The sequence below is a fragment of the Ammospiza nelsoni genome, chromosome 1 (genome assembly GCF_027579445.1).
Source record: "Ammospiza nelsoni isolate bAmmNel1 chromosome 1, bAmmNel1.pri, whole genome shotgun sequence".
Classification (NCBI taxonomy): Eukaryota; Metazoa; Chordata; class Aves; order Passeriformes; family Passerellidae; genus Ammospiza; species Ammospiza nelsoni.
The window spans coordinates 19,119,828-19,143,213 of record NC_080633.1 but is presented as its reverse complement, the minus strand read 5'-3'; the positions used below and the strand labels follow the sequence as shown (position 1 = coordinate 19,143,213).

At 36.1% G+C, this 23,386-nt stretch overlaps 1 protein-coding gene across 1 annotated transcript in view; it reads right to left on the bottom strand.

The window, feature by feature from the left end:
* DNAJC1 (DnaJ heat shock protein family (Hsp40) member C1) overlaps nt 1-23,386 on the bottom strand; it is a 107,649-nt gene that overhangs the window by 67,553 nt on the left and 16,710 nt on the right. The window contains exons 2-3 of the mRNA XM_059471988.1: nt 2,475-2,576; nt 1,700-1,746 (exon numbers count right to left, since the gene is read on the bottom strand). Of these exons, the coding sequence (XP_059327971.1) occupies nt 1,700-1,746; nt 2,475-2,576 (149 nt within the window). The remainder of the gene's footprint in view (nt 1-1,699; nt 1,747-2,474; nt 2,577-23,386) is intronic.

Here is a 23,386-nt window from a genome sequence, read left to right as displayed (position 1 = left end):
CCACCCTTTCCTCTGCTGTGCCGCTGCAAGTAAGGCTCGAGTTCCCTTACACCAGAACCAATACAACAGGGAGAGCAGCTCCTATCACACTTACTGAAGACCTGTATCAGAAAGGCGCTACAACAACACCTTACAGGCCACCCTCCATTTACGCGCTCAGCTGAGAGATTATCATTACACTGGGCAATAAACCTGATCAATACAGGGCTTTGCAAGCAGTGAGACCATACAGCTCTGCTCTACAGGTTATTTCTAAAGTCTGCATATTATTTACAGAAAATTCTCCAGAAGTAAACACTGTTTAATCCACCACATTTCTATTAATTCAACTATAAAATCAGTATCACTCATACATCCACATTGAGCAAGAAAAATAAAACATTGTCTATTTACAAAATAAGTTAGTGACAATTAAATCAATCTAAGACAGAACAATCTGCTGCTGCTTTAACTTTTCTTTTAATCACTGATGCACTAATTAACAATATTTGACTAAGTTAGTCACGTTTGTAATGTATGCAAGGCTTAAGCCATAGTTTTTGCAAGCTACTGCATCACAGTTTTGTGCAGAAAGCTTCTATTAGAGCTGCAAGGAAATTCCTACAAGTTCCATGATGGAACTAAGTTTCAGAGAAACAACAATCTGAAGTGCATGCAAACAACGCTACTAACAAAAAGTTGGGAAGATCTGGGGGATAATTCACTTTTAGTGGCCTGAAATAATTTAGCTAACATTTTTTAAACTTTTCTTAAGTGTAACTTCACAATTAAATTCTCTTTAGAAGGATGCAATAAAAAACCCCACAAATTTCCAAAAGTGCTTCCATGAAGTACATTTTCATGACACTTGAAAAGGGGTTATCAAAAAAGTAGATAATCTGTACTATAAACCCTGGACTCCTGCCAAGACATCTACAAAGACAAAATCCCTTCAAGAAATGTCTCATAAAACCCCGTTTAAAGACTTGTAAGCTGAAAGATGATCTACTAAAACACCAACCCAAAAGCAAAAGTCTTTCAGTGTATCAGTTTCTCTGATAATCATTGGTTGAAACTCCTATTTCTTTAAAAACAGGAAAAAAAGTTCAAAATAATCTTCCAGAAAGTAAATTAGCCCCAGGTTTCCAGTTCTTTATCCTACCCTTCAGGTACTGCTGGAACAGCTCCTGAACCAGCAAGGACAACTAGCATTTATTAAAAAATATTTAAAAGCTTCCACTATTACATCTGAAAGAAAAAAAAACCAAAAACCTATGAACTAAGCAACAGAAAACAATGCTGAAGACAGCATACAAAGGAAATAATCCCTAAATATCAGGCAACAAGCCTTTTACTGATACAGGGAGGTATTACTGACATTTGAATAAATGGCCAATATTTTTTAATCACAGTTTTTAAAAATTGACAACTGAGCAAAAAAGCTGATATGGCTGTTAAGTATTTTTTAAAATTGCTTGAAATAACAGCTAGCTTTCAAAGTTTTCAAGTACTAATTTTAAAGGAGAAAAAACAGTATGTCATGCAAAAACACCATTTTGCCATTTAAGCCATATACAATCTTTAATTAAACAATTACATAGATTTTACTAACTGAAATTATGCAAAAGAATAATCTGAAGTGTTACAACTAAGTCAAATAGAACTTGAATATAGCACTGGTATGAATGCTTTACTTAAAAACCCGTGTAATTTAACTCACCTCTGCCTCCTTTCTTCATCCTTTAAAACCTCATAGATGGCCACCAACTAAAACAAACAAACACCACACCAAAAAAGAAAACACAGAAAGATTTTACTTTATGACTGAATTTATAAATTTTGAACAGTAGTATCATTTTTACATTTGCCAACAAATGGTCTTGGCTAGTTTTCACTTTTCCCTACACCACTAAGAGGCAAACTCACTGTGCAAAAGTATATTCAGATACAAATGTCATCAGACAGAAACAAGCAACTCTTATACAAGACTTTCTCCCCATCCTCACATCTGTCAAACTAAGCCTTGTCTCAGTTAGAAGATCCTGAAGATCTTACTAAAATCAAGTAAGCTGAGTTCAGCCTGAGGTATATTTTTAAAGGTAGAGCTAATTACAAAGTCATGTTATTTCACTCCACAAATATTCAAAAATAACTGAAATGAATTATTTTCATTAAATTATGCCTATCTAGGACCTGTGTTGAGAACTGATCAGAAATTTTCCCCACTGCTTTTGGAAGTGTAAAACATATTTACCTCCTAAGTGCATAAGCATTATGTTCAAATTATTTTTAATATATAGGTAAATATGAAATACAAGTTATTGAACAAGTTAATTCCAAAAAAGCGTACTTGGTTTTAGTCTAGCTACATCAGCAAAATTGTAATTCAATATTTAACTTATTAATTTCAAAGGTGTAGACTGTTCTTACTAAAACAACATCGACATAAAAATTCTATTTTCCTCTAAAAGTTTCATTGCCACACATTTACTTACTTGCCTAAACTGTATTTCTGCATTTTCATCTTTATTCTTGTCTGGGTGCAGAATCAGAGAAAGCTTTCGATACGCTTTCCGAATGTCTGCAGATGAAGCATCCTGAAAATGAGGAAAACAAAGCAAATTGTGAGAAAACAATTCCCTGAACTTTTTGAAGATCTGTAGGCAGCCAACCAAGTGTAGGAACTAAGGCAATGTAATTTGAGACATCTAACAACCAAACCTGCAACCAGCCCAGCCTAAATGACTTAAGAGCCATTCAGTCCAATTCATCTTTCATCTTAACTCCTTTCATTACCATACATCCATTACAACGACATTTGCCAATACTTGCAAACACTTCCTTGCTTAAAACCTAGGCCAGGCACCTTCTGCACCATTTAAAAGTTCAACTGAAAACTGAAAATTATTGCATCTGCATATCTTCAAGACAGACATAATTTCAGCAAATTATCATGCTCAATTTCCCAAACTCAGGACTTGCTAGGAACTCTTCCCTTATTAATATTTACATGCAATTCACTCCTAATAGGACTTCCATTCAACTTCAGCTTCACCATGTCTAAAGAATTGTATTTTTCTAAAGTAGCTTTAAATTGCAGTCTTGGAGCTATACTGTAGCACTGACATCGATCTATATCTTAACCATTACAAGAATTGCACACATTTTGGGAGAAAAAATAAAATTAAACACAAAATGATGTACCCACTAAGCTGCACAAATGCAAATTTCTGAATAATGACTGCTATTTAGTACATGCTGCAAAGATATCCAGAAATGAAGATACCAAGAGCTGTATTCTATGTAATATAGGTGTAATCCTCACCAGAAGATACACAAAGCACAATATTTAAACAGAACTACTTGCATTTTACTGCTAACGTGTCCAAGGCAACAGTTTAGAAATCAACTGCTTATCTGACAATTTTTATTTCTTGATTTTATATATACTATTCCTAAGTATTTTCTCTTTTATTCCTAAGTATATTCTCTCTCTCAAAATTACAGTATAAACAGGGATTAAAAACCCAGACCTGAATTAGCCATAGAACAAAGTAAAATAAGATAATAATTAATTCAATACTGTAATTAGTCTGCTAGGCTTTTTATTATATATCATTACTTTAATTTTGGTTTTAATAACATCAGGCTATTAAAATGCTGTGTACAAGTTTGGGCCCAGAGTGAATAATAGAAAAAGACTGAACTAGGGGAGGGAGAAAAGCAGGGGAAAATACAGAATTTGTGAAAATACAGCACAGAAAATATCTTTAAGGAAGTTCATATTTTCCCCTAATAAAAGACCAAAGTTTCCATAGTCTCTTCTCTGTCAAAGGAAAATGTTTTTACTACTGAAAGAAGATTTCTCCTGAAAATACCACACATCCATTTTTAAATTTTTCCATTTTCAACATCTACTTCCAAGGCATGTGCACACTGAAGCAGAATTCCTCTGCTCAAAAAGCAACTTGCTCCCAGCTTGATTACTGCCAATGAGTTGTTTCATATTGCCATTGTTTCACAGGTTTATTTTTAACTCTCAGCTAAAGGGAAGGAAGAGACAGTGACTAAATATCTATTCTAAGTTCAAAGAAATATTAAATTCTTGGGATGTGGACTTAATTGAATTATACGAAATACATGGGAAAATGAGATGCAAAAATATCTTTTATAAATTAGAGATTGAGACTATGATAACCTTGACAAATGAGTACCTCTAGATTTGTATTTTGGATAAACTACAACTTATTCCTTCTCTAGCACACATTTAGATATGCTGGGTACTATTTTTGGAGCACCCATGATTAACAACTCATGATTATGCTTTATCAGTTAAAAACCTAATAAAACATATTAAAGGCTGTTCTGCAATATTCTTCCAATTACTTCAAACAACAAACAAGCAAAAAAGAAGTTAGTGTTTTCAGTTGTATCTGAAGAACTGAAATTTTAGTTTGATTTGGGAGCAGTTTGTGTAAGAGATCAAGACAAAAGGTATTTTATCTGTTCAATGCTTAAGCAAAGGATCCCAGACAACTCTGGAATTATAAAGTTGCTTAAATATTTAGGTTGTTTCACCTTGAGAAGTTGAAATAAATGTATAAACTCACAAATTTAGAAACTTACAAAACCAGATGGTTCATCTTAGCTACCAGAAATAATGTAGAGATTGTTTTGTTTCCCCTCATCTACCAACCCAGTCAGCCACTTCATAAACAACATGGGCTTGTCTTCAAACAAAATATAATTATTTAAACACTACTTTAGCAAATAAACAGGAAATATTTTACTGGCCATGGTTTCATCTAAACCATGACAGTGATCTTTATCAACATATCAGCTTATTGTAATTAAGCCACTAAAAGGTTGAAGAGTGTATTATAATATCAACAAAAAATTAAATACTGGGATATTATTGTCAATTATTTCATTACACCTGGCACGTATTAATTTCTAAAGCAGTAAGTCTGCCTGCTAACCCATTCCCGACAATACCCCCAAACACAACACAGAGGACCACTGTATATTTGAAATATTTTGCCAATTAATGCTACCTATAGGTACTGTTAGGCATCTTCAGGCAGAGTTCCCGATCCTCGAGAACCTGCCCTGAACAAAAGTCATTGGTTTCTGAGAAAAGACTCTCATCTCTACAGAAGTTCCTTCCTACCAGTGTGTGACTCTAAATAAGCTAGAAAGAATGAGTCTTTCCAACCAATAAAGAAACACCTCCCACACTGATGTCAGCTGCTCAGAGAGACCTGACTCTGCTGGCCATCTTCAGTAACATTTCCATAAAAGTTACAGCTTTTAGACACAGAGTTAAGAGTTGGTGTTTTCTGCAGACTAAGACATTATTTTACATATTACAACAGAAGTCCAGAGACTAGAGAAAGCCATGACCACACTAAGGTTTTGCTTGTTTAAATGAAACAGCATGTTAGGTTGCTTTGTTTGCTAGAGAAATCTCAATCTCAGTTATCTAAAGAGGGAAAAGCAAAGCCTGTAGAGGCACCTCAGTTAATAGCAGAAGGAGCTGATAATGTCACAGACAGCCAGTGCTGCTGATTCACTGATTTCTCCAACACTGCTTCGGGTTTGCAAGTTTTGCCACCAATTGTTGGAAATAAGCCTGTCACACTGTCACGCTCAGGTGGATACAAACATCATGAGTACCACCTTATTTCCTGATAAATATCCTCCCAAAGCAATATTGTCCCATCATGGTTCCAAGGTTGAACATCTCTTTGTTTTGTGCTACAATTGGTTCTCAGAAATACAAAACTGCAAGTTTACACTTAGGTAGGCCATAGTATGGCTTCTTATGCATGGAAATACGCCAGTGTTCATTTTTTAATGCCCAACACTTCATCAAACAGAGTGTCCATGTGCCTAGTTACATGACCTCTAGGCAGAACTTAAAAGTTAAATCTTGTACAATTTTTTTTATAATCCTTTATATTTCAAACAAATATGCTAGCATAGAAACAAAATTAACATTTAAATAAATCAACAGAATGTCAAAAGTCAAACACATTTCTTAAGGTTTCTGCTGGACTTTCACATTTTTGCCTAAAGGGCAATACATGTCAGATTCAAAGAGTGGGACAGAAGAAGAAACATTCTTCTCCCTGTTTATGATGTACTTTTGGCAGCTTGTTGAATTCTGACAATGAAAAACACATTACTAAATTTCATTTTAGTCAGCATCATGTCCAAATTCTCTAGTATTACCAAGGAAAGTTCTCTCATACTACAAATATATAAGTAGGAACACAGAAAGGAATTTTACACAACAAAAAAATAAAATATATAAATGCACATTTGTCTTCCATTCTTTTAAAATTAAATTCCTGTTCAAGATGCACAAAGTTTTAAATCTGGTCTCCTCCTCTGTCTATACAAATTCAGAGTCCCACAGAGTTCATGTCCACCTTTACAATAAATCAAACAATTGGTGTAGTACACAATACAAGCATATTACTCCATTGCGTTCCATTCCTAATGTAACTATGATTACTAATGAAGCTAAAAAAAAAGCCTCATTGTGTTCCCAAGACAATTCTTGGTGAACACATAACATATCAGATATTGCCATAGGCAAACAGTGATTAGGTCAAGGGGAAAAAATAATCAATGTCTACATAGTTTTCACTTACCAACATACACAATTCAAAACCTAAATTATTCCCTTGAGTGCAATGCAGTTATACAACAAGACTTAGTTACTCACAATTTAGCAACTGCTTCTAACGCACTAAATGTGCTCAATTCATCTTGGGTTTTAAATATGTCTGCCAATGTCTTCAAATAGGTGGCAGCATCTTTATTAGCAATGGAAGGCTCATGGTCCCAGAACCAACTATGCAGATAGAAATCACATTTCTATTCACTTGCAGTTTGTCCAATCACTAGTTGATGGGTGAAAGGAAAATGACATCAGTATATCTATTTCATTGCACTGCTGCTGAATGACTGTGTAGAGTTTCCCACAGCCATGTTACTGAAGCTATATGGCAAAAAATGACAAGTGTATAGAGCACCAGCTGACTGTATTTCCAGTCTGAACTTGTTAGCAACATCAGTGCAGGCAAGCTTTCATGAGGCCTTTTTCAGCCTTCCCAAACTATAAATCAAACCTATGAAGCTTTGGTGTTTGGATTTTCTAATTTTTCTTTCTTTTTTTTTAATTCTAGAGCAATTCAAATGTATTGGGTTTCTTTGATGAAAATATTTCATTCAGTACTTCTGTGTAGAAGAGAGGGCATAAGTCACCACTTTCCTTCTGGTGAGCATCAGCCATACAAACTGAAGCAGAATAGGAGGAAACAAAGTACGCTTTGTAAATTTACAATCACCTGTTTTTCAGCTATGACTTCAATCTGCAGGATGTACAGCCTGTCCCACAAAACTCACCAACATGCAGGCACAGATAACTGGACAGAAGCTACCACCATCTATTAAACATTGTGTCAACACTGATACTATCTATTTGTTTGTGTTCATGTGAAGCCCACAGAAAACGAGTATCCCTAAGTGTCAGAGAACAAACAAACGTGACTGCAGGTCAACGATGAAACACCCACTGTCCTCACTCCTTAAGCAGCACCAAGGAACTCGGGCGGGTGATTGCCTCCTTAGTGCCTCATTAACACACGGAGACGGAACAGCGACAGCGGAGACTCCACAACCCCTCCCCAGGTAACTCTTAGGATGGAAACCATATAGCCAAGACCCTTTTTCCTCACTCCTTACCCCTTTTTGCTTTAGCACAGGCTGACACAGACCCTCAATACCACTCCCAGATTTACTTCACACATACTTACTGCAACCTGGTCTTAATTTAAGCTCCCGTGACCAGATTAGTTCCAAGAAGTACACCTGATTTTGCCAAGTCTGCATGTGGAAAAACATTTATGAGGGAAATATAATCTTGTAGAAAATTCCAGAGGTGGGAAGGACCTGCTGGCAATCCTGAAGAATATAACTCTAGGAAAGGAAAACAAGTGTCTCCCAGAAGACCACGCATTATCTGTGAACTTTCATAGTTAATAGATACCAGCTGAGTTTTGGCTTAAATTTCTCACTGCATAACCTTTGTTCAATTACCCTTTATTTTTACTGAGCTTCTTTCTAAGACACTCATCTTCTCCAAGGATGTAAAATGAGTAAAACTCAAATTTGCTGCTTGTCTACAGACAAATACTTGGAGCATACGCAGGGAGGAGGAGAGATGTGCTCTGCTGCAAACCCAGCCATGTGTCTCACAACATTCCATTAATTTAAACTGAATGACAGCACAGCAGGGAAATACATAGGAACTAAAAATAATGCTAAAAAGGTGTTTTAATGCTTTTTTATTCTGCTAAGTTTTAAAGCAATTCATGAAATGAAAATGAATACAAACCAGCACAATATATTCCTGTAAGCTTCTGATAACTGGCACAATCCCTTCACTGGCATGTTTGTTTCCAGGGGAGTGTGTCAAATGAAAGAAGACTCTGTTTTCAGCCTAGCATGCCAAATGAATGAAAATTCTGCTGCCTCATGCTTGAGAAACCAAAAAAAGTGCTCTCCTCAGCATATGTGCACAATTATATGGGCTTAGGTTGTCTTCACCAACTTGAACAACAGTATTTATATATAATTCTTTTCTTCCTTTCAACTATTTTACCTTCTGCATTTTTTCAGAAACTGATTACTTAGGAAAAATTACACTGTCCAAGAGGACAGTGCGATGTACAACCGTAAGTATATATTTTAATACAGACTTTGTCTCTGAGATGCAGAGAACACTCATCAACTCTCAACAGCTTTAGAATAACTCTTCAAATTCACAATGGACAGAGGCTACCAAAAAACAACTGAGGAAAACTCAAGCCAGTACTGACTAATAAAAAATTCTTCCTACTGCTGTATTTTATTTGCATTTAGTTTTCTATTCTGATAGCTCAAAATGAAGGAATTAGTAGATAATCTTTATTTATTTCACATTCTTTTCCAGGAACACTATTACATATTTATTTCTATTCTATTTGGTACATGAAATTATCGTTTACACAGTTACATGTATTACATATTTTTATAATATAGATAGTTGTATATATTTATATATACATGTGTGCATATACCTTATAGACTAAAGAAAGTTGTTTCTAGTGAGTTCTCTTAAAAATCTGCCTATTACATCTGAGATCTCCAGCCTACAGCTCTCACATAAAAACATTACCTACAAAATTCCTGGTCCTGCAACACTTTCAGAGGAACTAAGTTGCTCCAAAGAAAGACTATTGCTTTTACAGCCCAGGTTGGCAGGGAAAGCAAAATGTGGTGTCTCCTGCAGTGCATTTCATGCTCAATGCCTTTGCTCTCAGATAGCACAGCCCCTTGATTGACAAGAGGTGACACTGGACCCAAGGACAGCTGCATGCAGTCCCCATTCACCACTGTGGAGCATGAGCAAAGATTTTAGGGTGTTGCATCTGACAAGTTCCAACCCTTCCCATGATGTAATGTCAAAAATATGCAGCTTTTTGACTGTTTATACAGTGCTCTTGGTACATTTCTGCTTCAGAACGTTTCCAGCTTCTTTTCTTAGGGTAAGGAATTAAAGAAAATTAGAAAATCAGCAAGGCTACATCCCTACCACATCTCTTCCTCCTTTTGCTATTCCTGTTCTCATTACACCCTTCCACTAGAACTGACCCATACACTCTGACACACCTAGATATCTTTTCAAAAAACTCTTCCCTGGTTTCAGTTCAAGGGTAGATTTTGCAGGGAGATTTCTAACAACTACACACTAAGATCTTAATGACAACTAAATACCTATTTAAAAAATAAATAATAACCCCCCTAAAATTGTTTACGCTTCGAATTACCGAGTTCCTGTGTCACCTAAACAGAGTTACTGTCACTTCTGTGTCTACAACTTCAATTGCTGAAACTTTTCATATTTTTATGAAAGGTGTTTATTACCTTCCTTCTGATGGCCAAAAAATGAAGAAAGAGCATTTGAGGGACAGGATATAGGAGGTATGAATGAAAACATAAAGCCATACAAGAAGCAAACAAAGCACAATTACCTTCAACACAAAAGTTTTCAAAAATATACCCATTATCTTATGCATCAACAACACTCACAAGGTGAATAATCTCCACAGGCATTAATTTATAGAATAAACATTAACTATTTATTAGCAACTTCTTCAGCTGATCAGCAGTGAAGGACACCAATATATATGCCCATACACCCAGATAGATCCATCATATACATTTTCACATATATACACATAGTTTAAAAACAAAGGTGTAAAAACCTTACGTCCCCAGCAGACCTTAATGTTTATACAATGCTCTAATTTATATTTGTAATTGCTGCTCAACTCCATGAAGCATTTTAAAAACAGAGTTAAATAAGTTTGGAAAGCATCGTGTGACCATTTTTCTACACTGAGTTTAGTAATGCTTTTAATGTACAACCTTATTTTAAACAAAAACATGGGTATCATACAGCTTTCTCTTGCAAGTGCAAAACAAAATGAAAATAAAAATAAAAATAAATCATACCTTAAATATTCAAAGGCCCTAACAGTAAAAAAATGAAAAGGTGTATCAAAAAGGATTTTATGAAGCCTGTGTCCCAAGCTCACAGTCAGTATTTTAACTGGCAAGTGAATTACAGAATCATGATTAACCTACACAATGCAGTCAAAGAGAACTGAGTTCTAGAGTTTTAAAAGATCTGGACAAATCGGAGAATTGCTGTGAAAAAATATGACATTATTTCCTGAATGAAAGACTAATGGTCTACATCTGGACAGAATTCATCAACGACAGAAACACAGGATAGAAGAAAGCAGTTAGGCAGAAATGATGAGTAAATCACAAGCTGAGGGCGAGTCAGAGGCACGATGCTGCCTTTCTGTGCTGCACAGCACTGTGACACGAGCAGTATGGCAACAAGCAGCCGTGCCATGTCACACAGCAATTGTAAGACCTCAGCAGATTGCTGCACCCAGTTCAAACAATACAATTAAAGACAGCCAGGAACACGTTCAGACGATAAAGAAAGAAATCTTACTAATAAGAGGTCTAGAAGAATAGAACAGTGACTTGTTCAGAAAAGCCAAAAGAACAAGAGTGACTTAAGCTTACAGAAAAGGCAGCTGACACAAGGAAATAACATATTTAAATATGCAAAAGGTAGCTTTAAAGGAAAACTTTAATTATCGCTTTGTCTGATCTACCCGGGGCTAAGCACTATCACTCAGCTGGCAGCACAGGAAGATTCAAGTCAGGTACCAGGCAAACACCCCATAAGCTACACCAGCATATCACTGGAACAGACTGCTGAAGTCTCCTTCACAAGCAAGTCTTGCATACATTTATCAGGCAGGACTTCCATTTAACCAGCTCTGTCACAGCAGGGTACAGTAGGTCACTAACAGTTTTATATTTTAGAATTTAAATACCCTTTTGATGATCAATTTAATAATTACACTGAAAATATTCCAACTGGATTTACTGCATCTGTTTATGTAGTTTAAAAGGTCCTAGCTGAAAGACAATATTCTTGTCACACTGAAGATGACAGATGTTCATGCCGCAAGAGTCCATGAAATTTCACAGAACCTAAAAGGGCTTCGAAAGGAGTGGCAAATAAAAAGGGGTGGCAGGAAACACTTCTTAGCTATGAAAGCCCATGGGACCCCACTCCATGATTTGCACCACTAGGCATTAGGCTTATTTGTCCTGTTACACAGCAGCTGCTCCAAACTAAGAAAGCCATCCCGTAGCAGATGATCACAAGTAAGGCATCCATATAATTTGAGTTTAGAATACTTTTACATCTATTACCAGCTTTAACCTTGAAAGACGGCAATACAGAACAGATATGATAAGCAAGATTCCTTGACAATGTCAGATGAAAATAAGGACTAAGCTGAACAAGAAAAACAAGCAGAAATTTCCACAAGTAAAACTTTTTTAAAAAAAATTAATTTAACTGTTCCTTTTAAAATATTCTGTAACTGGGTTATTATAAATACATCCTTAAATGCTGCAACAAAACCACACAAATTAGGATAGGGTAGAGCTGCTGTAGTAAACCACATCCATGAAGAGCAGGCATAATTCATTCATTTAAGACAGAAAGCAGGAGCTTCTCTCTCCAAATATTTTATATGTTTACAATATATTTATATATTTTTTTACTTAATACATTTCATATTTGCTTCCACCCTACTTTTCCTATAATATTACTGAAGGGCTCACTTTGCAGAAGCAATGTTATTTTTCTTAGGTTAAGGACACTTAGCAATAGCTCTGTCCACTGAACCTGAGCTTGAGATCCAGGTGTACCTGAGTCCACAATTTTTCATCTGTTTGTTTATCATCCTAGAGTCTAAAAAAAGACATGAAGAATTTACTGAGATCAAGTAGTTTTTCATCTCATGGTGCAAAATCCACATTGTCCAGTTTGAATAAATTCTTAGCACCTTTTTCCAGAAAATAACCATTGTTAAATGAAAAAAAAAAATAGAAAATACCACATCATGGGAGAGGTGGTTCTGTTTTCCATGAATAAAACCATATTTGGGGAATGCCACTCACCTACCACAATTGTTTCACTATTTATTTTTGGCATATAAAACAGAAAAGGTCTACAAATCCTGAGCTATGGGCCATTCATTTAAGATTTGGACTTGATCCTTGAGGGTCCCTTCCAACTCAGAATATTCTGTGATCTTAAAAAAATATCAAATGTAAGCAGTCATAAGGTAAAATATTTTTTCTCTTTTTTTTTTAACTTCAAACCCAACTGATCAGAAGTGGGAAAATGCTGCATATTTTTAATCAAAGATTAAAAATACTAATGCTAATGCCTCTGAAAGCCCTAAAAGACATTTCTAAAAAGGTATTAATTTATTCAAAAATTATTTCTCTGTGTATGTTTCGCAAAAACATTGTTTTAAATAGCTAGGTTTATAAAGAACTACCAGCAGCATTTGTCAAATTCTTTCCTTCTTTATTCAGAATACTTTCTACTGAGCTAGTTAGGATTTAGCCCTACCCGCCATGTAGGAGATCATATAATGATCCCTTTATACTCATTAACTACCATTTTAATGAGCTATTACTACCTCGGGACTCAGAAGACCTCAGGGAGGTTGTAACATGCCACTACCTATATAGCAATTCACTGCTGAGTTAGTACATAGCCTCCTTGAAAGGATATAGGAATGCCCTCCATCACTGTCTTTAGTTCAGATGCCAGCATCAGCAGGATTTCTGCATGGAAGACACATCCCATCCTGAAACTTTTAAAGCATCTCAGTTAAACTCCAATAAGCTTCACAGCTTACTCTAAGTGTAGCCCACCACGCTGCTAAATGTTTTCACCCTACTAAAAAAAGGAGCTGAAATCATAAGCATTGTCTGATCACTTCAGCTCACAGTTTGATGGCATAAAATACTGCAAATCTGATCAAGGGCCAGGGTAGGAGGAAGGGGAAACGACCATCGCAAAGCGCTATTGGCAAAATCTGCCAGAATCTCTATGAGCCGTAAATTAGGCAGCTGATGCCCAAAGGTACACAGATAAAGAAATCAAGTTCAGCATTAGAAATCATTAATTAAAATTCACACATAAAATTAATTTATAAGCAACTGAAGCCTAAACAATGTTAAATTTTAAAAATTGCAGACATATGTGAAAAGCCACATAAATGCAACGACTTACGACGGGACTGACTCGAAGACAGCCTTTCCCATTCAGTAGCAATTTTGTAAGGAAAACTGGTATTATGGTCTCTAAAAATGCTTATCTGACATTATTTCTACTGAGAATGAGCCAAATAATCCTTAAGGAAGATAATTACCTCTCAAGATTTATGGCAGCTGTGGGCAGATACTGTTACACACAGTGGCATGCTGTTCCCTGAATTGCCCTCTGTGTTTTTCAAATCAAAATGTTTTAACTGAACCACACAGGTCCAAGCAAGGGGCAGAAAGATCCCTTCCCTGCTTTTCATAAAGCCACTCCCTGCAAGCAGTTATTGCTCTTCTCTTCCAGTACTTTGGGGGCATTTTTGCATCAGGGAAGGAGGGGGGTTAATTCATGCTGATTCATAAACTTCCTCCTCTTTTGGTCTGCAAGAGCCAAACCAGACACTGAAACACAGACAAGACAAGAGACAGAGCACAGGTCTGCACAGGGAAGAGAAGCAGAGAAGATGAGTGAAGGAAACACTTCTGATCTGCTTTAAGCACTCTTCAGTCATCTGAGGGCAACACCCAACAGCCTCGCCACTACAAAAGGCAGTGGGTATCAAGCACATGGACGTGCCTGTTTCTCTCCTTATGCACAAAAATAATTCTGCAAAAACAAGCCTTTTGTGCTGATAAACTGGATAGTTCATCACCACCCTCAGAGCACTGAGAAAGGCACAGCAACAGCCCATACTCAACGCTTACCCTGAAGTCATGACTGAAGCAGATTGAGAAATGCTCCCTGCTTCCTGAGAGAAAAACAACTAAAGGAGCTAATGCAAGTTTTTCAGCCACTGGTATTCACAGGTAGCAGCTGTATGGATTGTATTTGCCTCACATCATGTGTCCTCCACCCATAGAGACCTGTCCTCAAAGCACAAAAGCAGAGTTGAAACTGAACTACTGAAGAAATCTCTTGCTTCCTCCACTTCCATTTTCATTTTCCTGCCATCATAAGCAGAAGTAACAGATAAGAGGAATTTTCTTCTGACACCTGTATTTCAAGTATACCTCCTCAGGCTGGCAGGATTACAGAGCACAAAAGAGAGCCAACTGCAGGACCTAAAAAGTTGGGTGAGCAGAGCTAGTAGCAATACAAACACTGCAAAAGGCAAAAAGAGCAAAATAAAGAGGAAAAGTATGCCTTTTTCTATGCCTGTGGAAAAGAAGAATCAGCAGTTGAGTGAGCAGCAATAAAAACTTGGCACAGGTTGCATCCCATTAACTGTGCTACCAGAAATCTGTTTCAGCCAAATGACTGCAGAAGATAGTGGCTACTACCAATTCATTACTTGCCTCTCAACATGGGATTACAGGATTATCAGCATCAAAGATAACAGTGAAAGTTGGGAGATAAAACTCTGGTCCTGCTGCCTCAAGAAGAAACACTGGGAAATGTAGAATATTTCAAATGCATAAGATAAGATTTAAATGAAGCAAGGATAAATCTTAACATGGGTTCTCATCCAAGTTTTCAAGTAACAAAGTCAAGACTAAAAGAAAAATCATCATACAAGTAAAAATATAATTAGTAGGTAACTTTTCACACAGGGGAAGAGGAAAGGACTGCAAGTACACAGTTCCTACACAGAAATAAGCATTCTGTTACTGACAATCCTGCAAGTAACAATAATATGCCAAAACTGCATTTCCCTCTGCGTCATAATCCCAGCCATGGAATCTAATACATGGAGAGGTTTTTTTCCCCAACAGATGCAATTTCCTCTTCTCATAACTTGTCTTTTTTGGAAGGAAGGAAGAAAACCCAAGCACAAAACAGTGGTGGCAGAAATATTGCAAAACTAGCTCTCAAAAAATCTGTCCCAGTAAGTACCCCAGGACAACATAACAGAAATATTTACTTCAAAGTGAAGAAACCAGAAAGAAGGAAGAAAGTACTAAAATTAATCTGTTTCCTCATCTAGCTCCCCTCTTCCAATCAGTTCCACACAGACCCTGAGCCAACTTTAAGCAGATGCCAGCAGTGGAAGCTGAATACCCTGTGGCAATGTCAACAAAGAGCAAACAGACCTAAAGGATAAAAATATTTGGTCAAATTCTGTTTTTGTTCTTTGAATCAAGAGAAAGTATGAAACTCTGTAAGTAGCAAGAGAATGTATGGTTTAGAAAATTATGAGACTGCCAAAAGATAAGAGGTTAATTTGAATTTAATTCTGTCTAAAATGTAAGCTTACCATTTAAAAATTAGTAGATAACAGAAATATGACAAAGATAATACATCCTACAAACAATAATGAATATTCCAAACAAGAACTCAGTGATTCCCTGAAAAGGAACTCCAATCTGTTGTTACTCCTGCCACTCTGTCTTTATGCCACACGCAGATGATGAGTGCTTACCCAGTGAGCAGCCATTCAGGATTTTTCTCCACGCATTTATTCATGTGTGGCCTCATCTGCTCGGAGCTGCATGCTGTTCAGACATGTTTGGAAGCTGTGGCTATTTGTTTTGAAGCCCATCTTGATGGCATCAGAGTTCATCAATATTATTCACCACTGTAGTCTCTTAAGAGACAAGTGGACATTACTTACCTTTTTTATTATATCATAAAATGAGGCACAGATGAAGGTAAAATCATCAGTAATCTCAGATATGATTTTTCCAAGTGCTCGGTATCAAACAACATTTCATACATTCAGGGCACAGACTTTAATCGACTTCAGCTGCAGCTGCAAACCCTCAGCATTTCTGCATATAAGGCCCTAGTACCTCAAATTATGCAACCAGAATTGCAGAGCACTCAAATCAATTAGTCACCACTTGGGAAAAGTTTCGTTTAAACGACTTGCCGAGCATCACATAGGAATTCTGTGGCAGAGAGAGGAACAGAATTCAATCCTCAAGGGCACTTTTCGTCTGACTAGCTTACCCATGAAACCATTTCCCCCCGCAATCTTCTCCCCCACTCTCTACATACCCTCAACATCTACAGGTTAAACAGTTTTTACAGACAACAGTCTCTTTCAATACATAAGCCTGAAGCTGCACTGGGGCCAGATCTCTCCCTGAGCCTGAATAAGTAAAGACCCTGTAGAATATAATGTAGTGAATTAAAAATCATCACAATGAACAAGCACAAAGAAACCAAATTAAGATTTGAAACATTCTGAAAACTGACATTCCCTAATTTTAGAGCATGCAGCCTCAGAAATTTGTTCCTAGTTCTTTTAAAAGTGATATTAAGGTACATGGCTGCAGTACAAAAAGAGAAACGAGCAGATTCAGAAAGGAATAAAAATTTGCATATCCAATGCAGACCTGCTTTATAATACTAACTCACAAGCAGTGTTTTCCCTCCTCCCTTCAAATAAACCCCAGCTCTCTGAAGCATCATTTTGATTCTAACAGGCTCCACTAAACTGCAGAACAATCTGGCTAGTTAACAACTTGCCTATTTCAAATTACAGATCTTGACACAAACAGAACATAAATGGATTTTTCCTTATAAGTGGAGCATTTCTGTGAGATGTACAGTAGTACTGGTGTCTTCATAGACACAGAATATCATTGTAAAAGGGTTTGGAGAAACTGGTAAAGCAAGTGCATCAATTAGGAAAGGAGACTGCATGTATTTAAAGCAGATGAGCCTGGGTGCAGACAGACAGGTCTGAAACACAGTGTCCATGCAACTGATGACTCTCTTACAGGAAAATGAACTTTTTGTCTCAAAAGACTCAGAAGTATTTACCAAGCACTTTCTGCAAGGCTTAGGTATTTTTATCACCTATGACAAAGCAGCCCAAGTCCCAGCACCTTCCAAAATCTCTCAAGTATAGTGAAAAGAATGAGATTCTAAAAATAATAGCAGCCACATGAGAAAGTGGTAAAGTGTTTTAATTACTAATTCTCTTATGGTACAACAAAGTTCTTCCTTAATAATTCAACAGAAGTTCCCTACATGAGAGGGTACTCAGAAAAACAAATGGAGATGTCTACTTTTAGATCACAAATAACTGCAACAATTTTTTAACCAAATTATTTGGATATATAATTTGTGAGGTACATTTTCAGAAGTTATAAATAATCCAGAACCGTTTTACTTATGTGAATGGCATTGTTGGCATGTATCAATACAAGACATACTTGCAATACTTTATATCGCTTCTATCTCTATTTATCACATTAAATGTAAAACATTTGACTGAGAGTTGAAAAGCTTTATATACCCTGGAAGACAAATTCCATTCAGCTGAACAAATATGACTAATCCAAGCCTTTCCTTTAAAAAGTCACATGACTCTAAGTATTGTAGTAATATTTTTGATAAAATATTTCATGTATTTTATAATTGATGCAGTTTCCCTGCACTATATAAAAGAATAACTTAAAATATAGAACCATACTATTCCCACATGGGGCAATCAAAACTTGTATGCAATTAAACCAACATTGTTTTAAATACTGAAATTCCAGCTACACAAGTTTTCAGGAATATTAGGACTCATGCATATACTTACATGGGAGTTAAATGCTACTGCTGCCTAAATACTCATGGAATTATGCTCCCAAACTGTCAAGCATGCTAAACTTTAATTCAATAATATTTACAGATCTCAAGTCAGACTCATAACTATAAACTGAAAAATTTTGCTTTCTTTATGAAATGAGCCTACAGAAATCTTTGGCTGAGTCTGAAATATAAGTGAGTATTGAATAAGGGCACATCAACAAAAAACTTGCTGTTTACCACATAAATAAATTGCAACAGAAGTTCAAATTCCGAAATGCTCTCTTATGGCAAAATAAAACATGGAGTTAATTATACGAGCAATTTTCAATTTTTCATATTTATTCTATTCTCACTAAACACTTCAATAAATGTTAATCATGACACAATTTTCTATAACCAGTTTTATAATTTTTTTTCTATTATTCTACAATTATAACAAAGAATTGTCACTGAATTCTGTAATTGCTAATATAAATTAGAATTGTTTAGAAGGTCTCTTCATTGAAGGGAAACTTCTGATTATTTTCAGTAATTCAGTGGCTTTGAATAGTGAATTTCCTCTATCACTATTAAAAAGCAAGTAAATGAGAAAACGAACTTCACAATCATCTTCAGTTCTGGTAAGGCATTTTTATTTCCAAATTACAAAGTGAAGTATTGCCTAAATAAAGGGAATGAATTCTTTGTTCAAAATAGACATCAGAGTAAACATAGGAATATTCAAGGCTATTATCTCCAGATACTGGTTGGTAATTTGTTCCATTTTATGCCTTTTCCAAGAACTGACTTCCACACAGGAAGTGACCATTTGGGATTTGCTCAGCAGTCAAGGATAAATAAAAATGCCATCAACAAACCTCAAAGTTTTAATGATAAAGTTAATATAAAGATATAACTAAGAGACAGTTTCAGGGCAAAAATTATCCCAAGTGTTAGCACAGTAAAAGAAAAAGGCCAGAGGATTTTTAAAAGATCAATATGAATTTGCTGACTTCCACAGAGATAACACCTAGAAATTGAGACCTTTACTATTATTGGCAACTCTTTACCAGATAAGGAGAAATAAAAGTAACACATTGCTTCTGGGGAATTGCAACTACTGCACTGATTAATATAGAAACTATTTAGCACAGACTAGTTACCCTCTAGGAAGCACCAGAGTTGCATTATACTCACAGCCTTTTTTCCCCCTTTTATGAAATGTGATTTTTTCCACACAATATTTAACAATTGTATGCAGTCATATAACATGCACCCCTGAATAAGTTGCTCATCAGCTAGATAAGTTTATCTCTAGGATGAAAAAAAAAACCAAACCAACCAACCAACCAACCAACCAACCAGATTTTTTTATAAGTTACATTTGTTAAAATTCTTAACAATCACCTAGAAATATAAAATTTATTTTGCACAAATAGATGTATTCTTCCCATATCTGATTTTTGGCATTTATGCTGTTCATCCTGGCAAGCAAAACACAGTAAGGTCAACATTAACTTCTTAAAACAGATTTCATGTTTCAAATGCTGCTATAATTTTCTTGTATCTTTCAAATTTCAGATTCCCCCAAACTGAACAGCAGCAGCTAGAAAAGCTTGCACCACCTTATCATAAAATTGTATTGCACCACAGTAGCTAAGATTTTCCAATGACATTAAATAAATGCAGCCATACCATGTAATGGAGTAAAATTACATTGTTTTCTAACAAATCTTACTGAAAACAGCACTGACAAGAAACCCATTCCAACACCATTTTATGCCACACAACAAACTAATGCCAGAGATGAAATGCTACAGTCTCACAAGGGCATTTCCAGCAAATGAGTCTCCCTGACTAAAACCATCATTCTAAATACTCACTATCTTTGACTCCATCTTCTAACCTTTTCTTTCTACCATTTGACAGAATTTTTATTTGGTACTTATTTGATAAAATAAACTTGAATTTTCCCAAGTAAGTTTGCTCTGGCTGCCATTGCACTTAACCAGCACAGCAGTCCATCAATTTGAATTGCTAAGATTAATATGAGGAATAATACTAATTATGAAGAATAACATGCTTTAATGCCTTTTAAAAATAAGAATGGCATCTGAAACCAAAATAAATATTTGATAGCTCTGGCAATTTTAACTTATTTTTAACTGTGAGTTTATATAATACTATTATAGAGCTAGAATAATGCTGATAATGATTAAAATATTTGATAATTATGCAAATTTAGAGTTTGCTTTTTGACATTCTCTTAAATTAGGAACAGGCTGCTCACATAGAAAACTTAACAAACCAAGTTCTTTACTTATCATCCCATCAAAAATATAACTGCAAAATATTAGCTATGTGTATTTTAACAAAAAAGTTCAGTCAAGTTGCATCTGCATGGGTGTTTTTGATACTCATTCAAAATCACTTACACGTCAAAGACACTGCATGAAATTGAAACCTTCACTAATGCCAAGGTTTGACCCAGGATCCAAAATAAATCTGCATGTACAGACCCTTGTACCTACACAAAGCACCAATTACTTCAAATAAGGTTTTGTCTGTGCTCTAGAGTCCACCCATGTGGAGCCAATTACTACAGCAGGGCCATTATATGGTTCATTTCCCCATACCAGCTTGGCAAGAGGTGTACATGGGTGTAGGAAGTGCAAAAGAACCTTCACTAATAAAGAGCCTCAAACACACATCCGTGCATTGTAATATTTAATGTTACAACAAACACCTCTTCAATGGACTAGACCATGCACAGCAGTAAATATTGCAGGGCAGTTTCCAGTGAACAGTATTTTTCAAGTTTCTCTTTTTGGTTACCAGTGAAATCCAACTATCTTCTTTTTACAAAATCTTGAATAATTATGTTGATCCTTAACCTACAAAACACATTTCTAACAATACCTGGGAATTATTAAGAATCTTGAGAAGTTGTAGGATTCAAACAGAAGGTGTGAGAAAAATTCCAGAATTGCATGTTCTTCAAGTAGTATGCTTATAACAGCAGAAGCACTGACATTATTGATAATGTCTGGTATCATTCCAGGTCTAAATGGAAAATTTGTTGTTAGAAACAATTATTATAAATAGGAGGAAGCCACTTGAGTATAAAAATCTCTCCCCCATTGAAAGTACTGAAGCTCCATCTAGAGGCTTTTCTCCATCTACTGTCATTTGCGGTATATGTAATATCACCTAGAAATGTGAACAATATTAAATGTCAGAGGCTTCCTTTGTACCTCCTCTTTTGTTATTCATAATGGTTCTTGCCCTGAACCTTTGCCCAGCAACACTAGCTCCTTCACTGCCATCAAGTGGTAAGAAACCCAAACTGAACTTCAAAATGTAAAATCTCAATCATCAGATTAAACGATCAGTATGGTAGAGAGATAACTATAATTACTGAATACTGACAATCTTTATGGTTCTTCTCATTGAAGTTCTGGTATATCTACCCCAGAGCACTAAAGTGTCTCACACAATAAATTCAGCAATGGTTTCAGATCTCTTTTTGTAAGCTTTATTTTTACTTCAAATTGTACAGAATAAAAATCTATATCCACATTCCTCAACACTAGATTTTGAAAAAGAAAGGCATCACAATAAAAGAATTTATTTCTTTAAAAGGAATAATACATGTAATGCTTGACACTAATAATATTTAATTTGGCAATTAGGAAGAATTTCATAACATAATTAGCAGGAACAGCACAAACATCTCCTCAGACTTTGTGTTGCCTATTGGCAGCATCTCAAAAGAGAGAGTGAAACAGCAGCTCATGTCTCCAGCAGTGTCTAATGCAGCAAGTATGCAGCTATGTCAGTCTCTTTGTGCTCCACAGCTGTAATCAACTGTGGACATTTGTTATGTCAGGAGAAGCCTTAATGCTCTACAATCACAAGTGACCTACTGGGAGACAAGCACACAACACACCAAAAAACTGGGAGGGTTTGTCTAGATCAAATAAACAGGAAAAAGAACTAACAAAGTAACAGCAGAACGGAGCCAGGCTGCAAGACCTTGATTATTTCAATTTCAACCCCTCAGTGACTTATGGTACAACTGCTTCCATGGCTGCCCATCACTCCCACATGGAGTGCTCTGAGTTACAGAAAGCCCACAAGGTCTCCCCCATGACCTTGGTGGAATACCAAGGAACAGCACTGCAATAAAGCTCCCAGTGCACACCCAGTGTCACTGCACTAACAGCTTCTATGTGCTCCTGCATGCACACTATCTTATTTCACTACATTTTCTTCCCAGTTATTCCAATTGGGTATTTTGCCCATAGCAGAAGGTAAAGTACAAAGACATCTTGGTGTTGTCCTGTTAGACAGAATAGTGACCAGCACATGCAATGGAGCTTAGGAATTCAACTTCTGTCACAGGAATTTAAAAACAGAAAAAGGAATAATGAACAGGAAAAAAAACCCAAAACCAACAACAGTTTTGACAGCAGAGATATTCTATGCCTTATCATTACTTCACTGGTAAAGAAAGAACTATTGATTTACTTCTACCAAACCCTCTGTCCAGCAGTCCACAGTTTCAACCTGATCTGTGTAAGTACTGGGTTGCCACTTACCTACTTCTAACTGAGCAGAACGAGCTCTGCTGAAAGAAGGCTCACACAAGGCAGTCAGCTGAATCTGTGCCATTTAAAAAGCAACCTCCAGACAGTCAAACTTTCCAGCTGGAAGAGGTCAGTCTGAAAGATCTGACTTCTGTGTTTGCTTGTCCCTGGAACCCAGCCTGCTCATCCAAAGACACATCATTTCTAGACCAGAAATTTTCAAACACAGTTGTAAAAAATCCTCCTTCAAAATAATAATTGGTACAACACCCAGACAGTGAAATTTAGAACATATCAAGTATTTATTTAAGAATAACTTTTAAAAGCCACAAATAAAAATAGTATATACTGGGAAACTTAGGACAATTATTTTTCTACAGTGTTGGGAAAGGAGGGATAGAACTGATTCTGGCAGGCAGAAGTAAAAATGGATCTTCAGGAATTACATGAATAAGAAGAGACTAAAAACTGAACAGAAATCAGTGAACTGGCAAAGACAAAACCCAAATAAATAAAAAAGCACTACCAACAATGCCAAACTATGTAAGGATTAAAATAAAAATGGGAATATACAGGGCAACTGTAACATGCAGCC